The 13,443-nt window shown below is 33.6% G+C and overlaps 1 protein-coding gene across 1 annotated transcript in view; it reads left to right on the top strand.

Annotated features, from left to right (window-relative positions):
* The window catches only part of LOC108672937, a gene marked incomplete in the record, with an annotated part of 24,855 nt that extends 18,267 nt beyond the window's left edge, over positions 1 to 6,588 (top strand). Inside the window, 3 exon segments of the mRNA XM_047881276.1 lie at positions 605 to 667; positions 1,882 to 2,067; positions 6,370 to 6,588. Of these exon segments, the coding sequence (XP_047737232.1) occupies positions 605 to 667; positions 1,882 to 2,067; positions 6,370 to 6,588 (468 nt within the window).
* Positions 6,589 to 13,443: the final 6,855 nt, after the last annotated feature.

Genomic DNA, 13,443 nt, shown 5'->3' with positions numbered 1-13,443 from the left:
GGGCAGAACAGGGTCGGGTTAAGGGCAGAACAGGGTCGTGTTAAGGGCAGAACAGGGTCGTGTTAAGGGCAGAACAGGGTCGGGTTGAGCTCCAGTAAGGGAAAAGGACCTCGACGCCGAGGTTGAAGGTGGAAAAGTTTTTTATATAAAATTTTTTAATGTTATGATATTGGGTCGAAATTTAGGTTGTGTTAAACCTAATTACTGAGAATCTAACCGAAGATTGAGTCCATGGTTGAAAATTTCATGTTTCCTTGGTCCTCGAAACCACAATTCGACAAGGCAGTTAATAAATGACTTTTGAATTTAGTTTGAAAGTGCAAATAAGAAGTAAATACAAATGAACAATGTATGGAAAGAATAGTATAAAAAGCGATTGATTATTTAATTAATTTTTATTTTATATATATTCAAAAGTGAATTTAAAATATGTCATAATTAATTTGGTTTACATGTTCATAATAATTCCTATGTGTACACCAACTAAATTTTTTCAGTATTTTATTGCGTTAGATTGAATTGAATAAATTGTAGGAACCTCTTCACAACATTCATGATTTTCACTATTTATATTGTAATATTTATTTAATATTACATTCAACAGTTGAAGAATATTGACCCACGGGAGCTAGAGATGGGCGACCGCCTCGCCACATTCATGTTCTACGTGAGTAAATTCAGTGAATTATTTGTTTAATTAATATTAATATTAGGAATTAATAATTAAGAATTAATGAGTAAGTATTAAGAATTAATGAGTAATAATTAAGAATTAAGAAGAATTAATAATTCATTTAATTAAATGAATTATGAATTTGTCAATTCTCTATTGAAATTGAGAATTTTTAGGTATAATTTTCTCAATTATTACAAAATTTAATAAATTGCTATGTTAGGAGGATAATTAGATGCTAATTTATTAAAATGAAATTGCAATAAGAAATGAAATGGTTGTGAATGATGAAAAGTGATAACTGGTTACAGAAAAATGACCTGTGTCATATACAGTATTCAACAAAGATTAATAGTTATATTACTTTTTTATACTCAAAGTTTTGGCTAAAAAATTATCCTACAAAATTGTAGTTTTTGACTTAATCACAATGATGACTTTTTAGCACCACCACATTCATAAGGGTAATGATTCTTCTCATCACAATCAAAACTATCTGTTAGGTACTCAGCCTTGTCATTATTCCTACAAATATTTTTTAACACTATTACCTTTATAAAAGGTTATTATTATTATTATTATTATTGGTAACAATATTATTATTATTATTATTAACAACATTATTATTATTATTAAGATTATTATTATTACTAGTATTATTATTATTACTAGTATTATTATTATTATAACCATCAAATCGTTATAATAATCACCACAATTTCTTATTATAATCACCCTCAAAATATTATTTCACCTGAATTTTACTATTATCACCATCAAATCCTTATTATAACCACCCTAAACTTGTTATTATAATAACTCTTAATATATTATTATAACCTGAATAGTTATTATAATCTCCATCAAATCATTATTATAATCACCCTGAATATATTATTATAATCTGAATTTTACTATAATCACTATCAAATTGTTCTTATAATCACCCCAACTTGCTATTATAATAACCCTCGATATATTATTATAATCTGAATTTTACTATAATCACCATCAAATGTTTTTATAACCAACCCAACTTGTTATTATAACAACTATCACTATATTATTATAGCCTGAATTTTACTATAATCACCATGAAATTTTTCTATAACCACCCTAACTTGTTATTATAATAACTCTCAATATATTATTATAACCTGAATTTTTATTATAATCACCATCAAATCGTTATTATAACAACCCTCTAGCTGAGCGACGTGGGGGTGGGGGGGGCGACAGCGTTCCCCCGCCTGGGGGTGGCGGTGCCCCCACGCCGGGGGTCTGCCGCCTTCTGGTACAACCTGGCCACGTCTGGAGCACCGGACGAGAGCACGCTCCATGGGGCCTGTCCTGTGGTGCTCGGCTCCAAGTGGGGTGAGTGGGCTCCAAGTGGGGTGAGTGGGCTCCAAGTGAGGTGAATGGGCTCCAAATGGGGTGAGTGAGCTCCAAGTGGGGTGAGTATGCTCCAAGTGGGGTGAGTATGCTCCAAGTGAGGTGAGTGGGCTCCAAGTGGGGTGAGTGGGCTCCATGTGAGGTGAGTGGGCTCCAAGTGGGGTGATTCCAGGCCAGTTTCTCCGTACAAATGGACTCCGTCGTACAGCATACGGACCAGAGCGCGCAACACATTCTCCTTTTCTCCACCGTATTAAAATTATAATTCCACTCACTTGTTCGTTACTGATAAGATTTAAAGCATTTTCTAGTAAATTATATAACTTAAGTAATATTCGGGAGATGCCCTAAACTAAATATTTTGCCCTGAAATTATTCGAAATTTTCTAGGACGTAAAAAACATTCAGCATAGAAAAAATTTGCTTCTATGGTGCCTCCAAAAATTGACTGCTTTACTGAAAATCTTCATGATATTTCAAGTCACTGAACTTTAAACCTACTTTTAACCAATTGTTTTTGCGTTAATATCAAAGCTTCGAAAACACATTTTTTTCCAAGTCGTACAATCCCGTCACGAGCTTCTGTTCTCCATATCCCAATTATTCTAAAGTTGTAGCAGCATCCATAGAAATAACACATGTAAAATGCTTTTAGCGAGTATAACCTGATATTATTAACTTGATATTATCAACCAGTTATTATAACCTGATATTATCAACCAGTTATTATAACCTGATATTATCAACCAGTTATTATAACCTGATATTATTAACCAGTTATATAAACCTGATATTATTAACCAGTTATATAAACCTGATATTATTAACCAGTTATATAAACCTGATATTATCAACCAGTTATTATAACCTGATATTATCAACCAGTTATTATAAACCTGATATTATTAACCAGTTATATAAACCTGATATTATTAACCAGTTATATAAACCTGATATTATTAACCAGTTATATAAACCTGATATTATCAACCAGTTATTATAAACCTGATATTATCAACCAGTTATTATAAACCTGATATTATCAACCAGTTATTATAAACCTGATATTATCAACCAGTTATTATAAACCTGATATTATTAACTTGATATTATTAATCTTATATTATAAACCTGATATTATTAACCAGCTATAGAGTCATGTCGTCTGCATTAGACGTGAAATTAGGTAGCTAAGCTGCACTCGTTTTATGGTAGATAATCGAAAATTCATCTATAATTTCTTAAGTAAAAAAACAATTTAATAACTTATTTAACATGAACTCAATACGGCAGGGCGAAGTCTGATTTAATTAAAAATCGTTATTTCGGTTTTATTTCACCATGTACAAGATGTACAATAGGGAAGGAAATGTCACCAAAAAATCGCTGACATTTTACATGGAAGTACTCATGATAGACTGTGATAACATATCTAATACTCGTATTAATGTAAGCAAGGTAACTTAATTAGGTCACGTTTTGTATTTCTCTAAGTTTAAGGATTTAAGTGAAAATACTGTACGCAATTTCAATTTTCAATTTTAATCGCATTATATTCCATAGTTTATTGCAAACTAAATTTATCCCCTCGCAGTGTATAATCTTATTTTAAAAAATAGTAATATTATTAAGAATGTTAACGTGATATCAACATTTCCGATTATTAATATAAAATAATATTATTATAATAATATTATATATTAATATTATATATTTTCTTTTTTGTTGAAAAACAAATTTTTTCGGTCTGGTAATTTCGTGAATTATTGTGTACACAATTTCTGAGGAAGCCATCCTGAATACTAAGTGTAGATATTAAAGAGTAAAATAGCAATAGCCTATAATAAAGCCAAAAGATAAGTAGGGTTCGTATTCATTAATTTAATTATTTATCAACGTTAATTAAAAAAAAATTAAGCCAAAAAGGAACGTTCTAATTAGAATTTTATCGGTGCTGGAAACCAGTCGCGCAAGTCACCGTGGGATTGAGATGAAAATTAGGATGCAATTTATGATTTCTTTGTCATGAAAGATAATGTTAGGAAGCTGAGCGTAAATGGCTTACATTTGCATATAATGTCGATATAAGTGAGGGCATTCGCGTAGCATCGTGCTGAGATATGCATCAGAATTTATTTCCATGATATACAAGGCACTTTTTTTCTGCAATGATTTGCATAAATAGTTTAAGTATTTTTAAGTTTACGTCTAAGGACGTAAATATATAACAATCTTCGCAGGAACAAATTTAATGTACTTTCAATATAACAGAATTTAAAGCGATATACAATATAATTTTCATGTAATCTATTTCGAAGCAATAAAGAACGTAACTGCATATAATCATATAATTGCGACATCAAAGGAATTTTTCAAAATTAGCTTGAAAACTTGTTGTTCGCTTAAAAGAATTAAAGCCTTGTAATTTTAATTGATAATTTTATTGCAAGTTATTTTAGCCGTAGTAAAATAATTATCAAATATGGTTGATTTCGTTTCGTACCCTTTTTGAAGTTCACATGAATACTGAATAAATATTTTCAGAAAAATCAATGAGGTTGACTTCTGATAATAGTTTTAAATTTATAGGAGCGTTTGGTGAATGACCACGAAAATGCGAAATTATGTTATAGGTTACAGTCTAGGTAATACATTCTCTTTTAATTTCAAAAAACTGCTTTAACAACTTTTTAAATGCGGCAATCTACTTTTTATAGATTTTAATGAAGGAACATATATATTGTGTACCAGAATCATTGGAAAATTAACTTATGTACTGTTGAAAAATTCTTTCTTCTCATTTTTATCACTATTCTTCATCTTAGAAAGTCTGTTTAAAGTCAAACTCGTTCGAAGTGCATATGTATTGATGTACTCATACCCAAAATAAAATGTTCATAACATTGAAACATGCAAGATTTCACCGTAGCTGCGCTATAAGGTACAGGGGGAAGTTTAAGCGCTTCCCGGAAATACCGCACANTTAATCCATTTTAATTAATTTTTGCTCTAAGGAAGTTGATTGATTTAAGAACGGATTTATTGAAAAAAACACACATATGAATTTTATTTTGGCAAATATGTAAGCAAGTGCCAATTTTATGTGACAGAACAAGTTTTCAATTACAAAAAATTCTGCTTCAATTGTCCTCATGGGAGAATAATAATAATTATTTACTGTATTAGCATAATAATGTTTTCCTCGAATGTGTCGAACAATACTAATGAAAGAATTAATAAATTTATATCTATAGAGAGATATCTAATTACAGTCATGACAATGCTGATGACTTGACTGATGCCGCTGAAGGTTTCCGTTCACATAAATACACCCATTCTAAATTCAGTGAATATAGTGAATATATAAATGAATATAATGAATATAATGAACATAATAAATATAATGAATATAATAAATACAATGAATATAATGAATATAATGAGATTGACACCGGATAGATCATTATGAAATGTTAGAGCGGACGCACAATTATTAAAGGTCGTTGAGTCCGTGAGTTTTTCAAAGCGACTTTAAACATCTTAATGATGATGGTACTGAGAATGTAAAGGAAAATTTGTTAGGATAATGTGTAGATAATTGGTGAATTGATGGAGGATTGCATGACGGTAAGCTATTAATCATTAAGGGTATTTAGGGAAAAAGATAAAGTGCTACAGGTGGTGCAATGCTTTGAGAAAGTATATGATGTAGGCAATGTAAGGGTAATCGAGGGAATCACAAGCTTGATATGGAGGCAAATCTGGGATAAATATATGATGTGAGGGCCAGTATCGGAATGATTTTCAATGTGAGGGGAAGTATCGGAATGATTTTCAATATGAGGGGAAGTATCGGAATGATTTTCAATGTGAGGGGAAGTATCGGAATGAAATTTGATATGAGGGCAAGCATTGGAATGATATTCAATACTGGGGTAAGTATCGATATAATATTAACACAGAGCAAGAACTTTAGTGTTACAGTAACGTGTCAATATTTATTACCCAAAAAGTGAAGGATCGCGGTATGATGGCATTTCCTGCCACTGCAGAGGCGACCACTCGGTACAGCACTGTCCCGAGGGCTGGAAAGCTGAGGGTCAGCTCAACGTAACGCTGAGTTGGCCCAGCGTCGGTATGAATAATTAACGTATAATTGACATNTCCAGCGTCGGTATGGAAAATTCAGTCGACCTGTATTATTTCGTTGACTTGACTGGTTCAGTCGAACTGGATCATCATCAGCAGGAAGTGACTGGTTCAGTCACTTGATTGCAGACAGTGCACAAGGTACGTGTGTGCAGACCGTGCAGACGCTGGACGTGTGCAGACCTTGCAGACGCTGGACGTGTGCAGACCTTGCAGACGCTGGACGTGTGCAGACCGTGCAGATGCTGGACGTGTGCAGACCGTGCAGACGTTGGACGTGTGCAGACCGTGCAGACACTGGACGTGTGCAGACCGTGCAGACCGTGCAGACCGTGCAGACCGTGCAGACCGTGCAGACCGTGCAGACGGTCTAGCGGTGAGTCAGCGGGGAAAGCTGAAGCGAAAGGCAGCCTCGGCGCTGCGTTGTCAGCGCTGCAAGAAGCGCGACAAATCTGCGCTAGATTGCAAGATTTCGTTCAGATGTCAAAAAAACGACTACGTAGAAAATGAACTGAGGAATTACTTTCTATCTGTTTTCATTTCTAAATTACATTTACTATAGCAATAGGTTTGCTTTTTTTCTCTGAATACGTCTGGTCTAATATGATTTGCCAATACATTTTCTTACGATTACACCAAATATCCTGTAATTTTTATTTCAAGTGTAAATTTTTTAATTTATTCATCCCTTACCAGTGATACTATTTTCCCGTTATTCCCTGTTGGCTAATAGTTGTTGCCAATATATTAAAAATATATAAAAATCGATTATCCCTTTTAATTTATTTTCAATAAAATAAAAATTCCAGATTAACGTTACATTTTTTGGAGGACTCAATGCGACGGCATGAGTGATCGTTGGTAAAACTTAGTAATCTAAGCCATAAAAAGGAAAACTATAACTAAATCAAATTCGATGTGGATTTATATCTATTAATAATAATTTAATTGAGTAAAATTCAACGAAATTTGTACAAATTTCATTATAATAATTTCCAAGCCATGTGAGTGGCACCCGCTACTAGACTAGCAGGTGACCGCATGAGGAGCTCAGTGCGGTCCTGGACGTGGTGGTAGTAAGGTGCGAGCTGCTCTCGAATTTTTCGACCCACTTCCAGTGACTCCTACTAACGGTCAAAAGAAACACCTTTCTTTTCTGCCAACAGCTCCTGACTTCTTGTCCAATACTTGAATAATGCGCAACATTGATTACCATGAACAAATTGTATGTTCATGAGATTTAAGTTTTATAATAAGTGTACGAATAGCTTTCCAGTTTCCGTGAAGAGTGACAATTAACTGTTGACATAGTAGCATCCGTGCTGCCTTATCTTCTGCAACAAAGGAAAATATCTACCGCTAACAAAGGTAAAGTGATAACATATCGTCTATCAATAGATTAATTGGTTATATAGCTTAATTATTTTGCTTGACATAAGTTATTAGTCTGTGTTTATCTTAGAAATTAATTCCTCTCGTATAGTCGTATTTATCTAGCTGTGTTGGGGTGCAGTTTATTAGGGTCTATTTATAAAACTTGCGGAAGCGTGTAAACACGATCATTTGATTGTGTAATTTGAGTAATTATTGAATATCCTTCTGGTCTTATCTTTTATGTGAAGTACCTCATAAATTTAGGCTTATAAAAAGCCGTAAATTAAATAATCTTCGCAGGCTTCTATCGTTCGCTTTTAATCGTGTTCAACTTCCGTTAAATTTTCTTCAAACGTCCTAATTAAAAACGCAACGCAAATAAAGCCATTGTGACGCCGATGACTCCCGTACGTGACAGAAAAACACGGTAAAAAGTGAAGTTAAATATTAAAACGTAAACTTGTAAATTTTCTGTAAGTTTAAATGTATTGACACGTAACATCACAAACTTTCTGCATGGTAGAGAAACATCTTTCAAGTAACAACATAAGATGTGTTTTTTAAACAAACGGCTTTAACATTTTAAAAGCAGCAACTTGGAAAAGCAGCAACTTGGTATGTGTATATGCAAAAATTGGCTTCTTCATTCAGTTCAATTACAAGTGATCTATTATTATTTTATTGCTAATTGATTTCATGCGTAAGTAATTTCGAAAACGGATACGTACCGGAGGCGGGAAAGCAAAACACGCATCTAATTTTGTATTGGATTTTCCCCGCGGTCAATAACCTTTATTTTAACAATCGTTTCGGGCTCTTAGATTATCTTACTATCACGTTTTCAATTAAGCGAATTTACGGCCACGGTGATTATTTGTCGGAATTACCAGTAGCTAATTGATTTCATGAGTTTAAGACAGCACTATTAATTTATAAATGCGTTTGATGAATGTGACTAATTTTATGTCGTATTAATGAAATCATAACCCAATCCCCGTTCGAAACTAAACTTTAATTTGCTGATAAAGAATGCGATACAATCATTGTAAAGCCTGGAACGATTGTGAGAATTGAACTTACGTGTTGCGGGGAACTTGCAAGACAAAGCGCGTTATTAACTATGCAAACCCGGTACTGGAACCAATATCACCCCGTTGAATATTATATATGTGGACCCGGTACTGGGACCACTATCAGTCCGTTGCAGATTAACTATGTGGACCCGGTACTGGGACCACTATCAGCCCGTTGCAGATTATATAAAGATATGAACATTTGTGGTTTAATCCTTGCTTTTAAATTTTTGGTTAACTTGCGATTTAAGCAAATAAGTGACATCAATTACTTAGTTTTCAATTTAGAGAATTTTCGACCATTGTGATTATTTGTCGGAATTACCAGCAGCTAATTTATGTAATGAGTTTAAGACAACACTATTAATTTAAAATGTGTTCCATGAAAGTGACTGAATTTATGTCGTATTAATGAAATCGTTGCCCAATCCCCGTTCGAAACTAAACTTTTAATTGCGAGAATTTAACTTACGGGTTGCGGGGAACATGCAAGACATAACCGCGTTATTAACTATGCGCACTCGGTACTGGGATCACCATCATTGGCCCGTTGCAGATTAAATATGTGGACCCGGGACCGGGATCACTATNTAATCCCGTTGAAGATTATATATGTGGACCCGGTACTGGGACCACTATCAGCCCGTTGCAGATTAACTATGTGGACCCGGTACTGGAACCACTATCAGTCCGTTGCAGGTTATACATATATGTGGACCCGGTACTGTGACCACTATCAGCCCGTTGGCCCGTTTAAGTCTCGTAAGGGATTCTCCAAGCCATAAATATTTATATATAGTTTGTATATCTATACATTCATATATTTGTCTGAATTGAACCATTCATTTTTTCACCCGTTTTTTGTGAAGGAACATTGGATTAATTAACATTATGTGGATGATATAGATAAACGTTCAGGCTTTCCACTAATACGATGAGAAGAGGTTATAATGATTTATAGAGGGGCGGGAGATAGAATGTTCCATTATTGAGATTTATTTTTGAAAAGTCAAACGTGGTTCAAAGAATCAAAATTATAAGACGAAATTGTGTTTTTTTTTTGTCTTCGTGAATGTAGTTTAAAGTGAGTGAAGTTATTATGGTAGAAGTTTACGTAGTTGAACGCTGAAGCGATTCAAGCTTTTCCGAAATGTGAATCAAAGATCTATCTTTTGATTAATGATCAAGATAATTAACCGATTTACTTAATGACTTTATTGTGAATTTCAAATTTTCACGGATAAATCGAAAATAAATGATATGAACTGTACAAAATTAAATGATCAATGCAAACGGATAGACACCAAATTTACCAATAACTTGAAAAAAAACAATAAATATTTGAGAAGAACTTTGAAGTGGGATTGAAGGGTGTAAAGAGTATGAAGGGTATGAAAGGTATGAAGGGTATGAAGAAGAAATATAGGTGAGGGTAAGAGCCTGGGAGAAGGAAGGGAATGTTGATTAGAGGAGAAATGTAGAGTAAGAAAGGGAATGTTGAGGGAAAGATGAAGATGGAGATATTGAGGTGAAGAGGTGGATGAAGGGAGGAGGTGTGTGGGTGGATGGAGGAAAGAGGGAAGGGGTTGGTGAAAGTTGTTTTCATGGGTGGTGACTTGACAGGTTGCTTTATTTCCTGGAGTGTGGTGCGTGTGGTGCTTCTAGGTTGGTGCGTGTGGTGCGTGTGGTGCTTCTAGGTTGGTGCGTGTGGTGTGGTTGGTGCGTGGTAAGGTTATATTGTGGTAAGAATTGTTGCCATTATGTGTGTGATGAAAATAGTGCTGAGTGTAATTCTGCATATAAGATAAGTGTGGTGCACTAAATGTGGTGAATGGTTGTATTTGTACGTGATGAGGACGTACAGACGTGGTGAATTTTAGAGTGGTGAGTGGTAAATGGTATGCTCTGTGTGGTGAACAGGTGTTGTGAGTGGTGAATGGAAAGCTCTGTGTGGTGAACAGGTGTTGTGGGTGGTGAATGGTGTGCTCTGTGTGGTGAACAGGTGATGTGGGTGGAGAATGGTGTGCTCTGNTTATATAAACCTGATATTATTAACCAGTTATATAAACCTGATATTATTAACCAGTTATATAAACCTGATATTATTAACCAGTTATATAAACCTGATATTATTAACCAGTTATATAAACCTGATATTATCAACCAGTTATTATAACCTGATATTATCAACCAGTTATTATTAACCTGATATTATTAACCAGTTATTATTAACCTGATATTATTAACCAGTTATTATTAACCTGATATTATTAACCAGTTATTATTACCTGATATTATTAACCAGTTATTATAACCTGATATTATTAACCAGTTATAGAGTCATGTCGTCTGCATCAGACGTGAAAGTAGGAAGCTAAGTAGCAGTCGTTTTATGGTAGATAATCGGAAATTCATATATAATTTCTTAAGTAAAAAACAATTTAAAAACTTACTTAACATGAACTTTGCGAAGTTTGTTTTAATTAAAAATCGTTATTTCGGTTTTACTTCACCATGTACAAGATGTGCATTCGGGAAGGAATTGCCATAAAAAAAATCGCTGACATTTTGCATGTAAGTACTCATGATAGACTGTGATAACATATCTAATACTCGTATTAATGTAAGCAAGGTAACTTAATTAGGTCACGTTTTGTATTTCTCTAAGTTTAAGGATTTAAGTGAAAATACTGTACGCAATTTCAATTTTCAATTTTAATCGCATTATATTCCATAGTTTATTGCAAACTAAATTTAGCCCATCGCAGTGTATAGTCTGATTTCGAAACAAAATAGTAATATTATTAAGAATCTTAACGTGATATCATAATTTCCGATTATTATTATAAAATAATATTATTATATATTGATATTATATATTATTTCCAATTGCTAGAGTTAAGGTTATACCAGGCAAAAACGCTTTTATAAAAATTTAGCTTTATATCATATCGTAACAACCAGTTATATATGTTATTAAAAAACGAGGCTAATAATAATAATTTTAATAGTTGTGTTTGCGAATTACATTGAAGGAGGCAAATAGTGCATACTAGTGGCTTCATAATTATTCGTTCATAATAACTGCACCTAAAAAAATCTGTCACACGAAAAAAATATCTTATAACGACTCCCATGACTAAAAAAGAAGAGAAGACGAACTATTCTGCTGTATTTTTGATTTATCAATGCAAATTCAAGAAGCTCGGCCATTTGTATTAAATTTTCATGGTGAGTTAAAATTCATGAATATGATATGAAAAACAAATTGAATAGCGAGTCAAATTTTTTTCTACTCACTCAATTTACAGTAACTGAATTATAATGGTAAAATTTTTAACATTTGATCAAATATTTTCTCACTAAATAAATTTTAATAGAGTTTAATATGTTCGAGAAAGGGTTGAATATAACCGATAAAGTCTACTTGGTCTAGATATGCGATACATTCAACACATTCATCAAGTATACATAAAGATATTAGACGTTATTTTAATGATTGTTCACGTCCAGTGCTGGTACGACGAAGTTCCGTACGATCCTTTAATCTTGGATGGAACCGTATTCATTATTATTAATTCTTTAGTATCATTGATTATTAATTTGCTTCTACTTAGATTATGACGTATAGGCATTTGGAACTTATTGTTCGTTTGTCATTGTCATGGCGTTGATCCGAATGCAATATTTTTGCAAGTTATTTGTACATATTCTGTAGGTTTATTTGTATTTATGTGCGGTATTTCTGATCCCGCAGTTAATGAGAAAAAATTCTTGTAAGTAAAAAGAAATTAATAGAAATTCTCAATATTTTATATCCGAATGAAATTCGTTGAACATGTATATACGCAGAGCTGTGCAGCGCTACTTTGAAATGTAGCGGCCGCTACCGCAACCGCCACATGCTCTAAATGTAGCGGCCGCTACCGCTACAGCTACGTTGCTTCAAATGTAGCGTCGCTACCGCTACCGCTACTGAAATTGTAGCGGCCGCTACATGTAGCGCGCTACTGCCCACCTCTGGTAACAACTAACATGTTGACACTAGTAACAGGCTGTGGTTGACAGCATTACACCGAAATCCTTCGTACAGTTTTATTCTGTAATTTATATTATGTATGTATCATGCTGGTTTTTAAATAATATTCAATATCATTAAGTAAAATCTAATGGCTTTATCTATAAATGTAGTGGTAGCGCTGTAGCGGCAAAACATCGTTTCGCTACCTACATATGTAGCGGGCGCTACCGCTACCGCTACATTGCCTTGAATGTAGCGCCGCTAACGCTATTGAGAATGTAGCGGCCGCTACTAGCGCGCTACTGCCCACCTCTGTATATACGACATCATAATAAACCTAAACCAGTCATGAACCTAAACGTGTCGTATCAAATAGGGAAATGAAAGACAATGTTGGAAAGAAAATATTTTAATTAGTTGTTGAATTCCAGAATAATTCAACTGACATATAAATATTACACTTACAAAACCCAAATTACAAGGGCAACGAAAATCTACTTGAACGATTAAAGCTTTCCTATTGTAGAACTTTAGAAGTCGGGGATGCAGGAATAAAAAACTGTACAACAAATTACTTAGGAGTAATTTGTTGTACCTGGCGCAAAAATCCGTACCAAAATTCAAAAATCATAAATAAATTCAATAAATCATAAAATTCAATAATTCATTCTCTCAGATATAAATGAATAATTTGTATTATCCTGCAAATAGTACATATTCAACACGGTTAACTTCTTCATTTGTCTCTTATACACATCTAG

The sequence above is a fragment of the Hyalella azteca genome, unplaced genomic scaffold (genome assembly GCF_000764305.2).
Source record: "Hyalella azteca isolate HAZT.00-mixed unplaced genomic scaffold, Hazt_2.0.2 contig7524, whole genome shotgun sequence".
In the NCBI taxonomy this organism is placed as follows: Eukaryota; Metazoa; Arthropoda; class Malacostraca; order Amphipoda; family Hyalellidae; genus Hyalella; species Hyalella azteca.
Note: the sequence above shows the minus strand (reverse complement) of the source record. Positions and strands in the feature narration are given on the sequence as shown.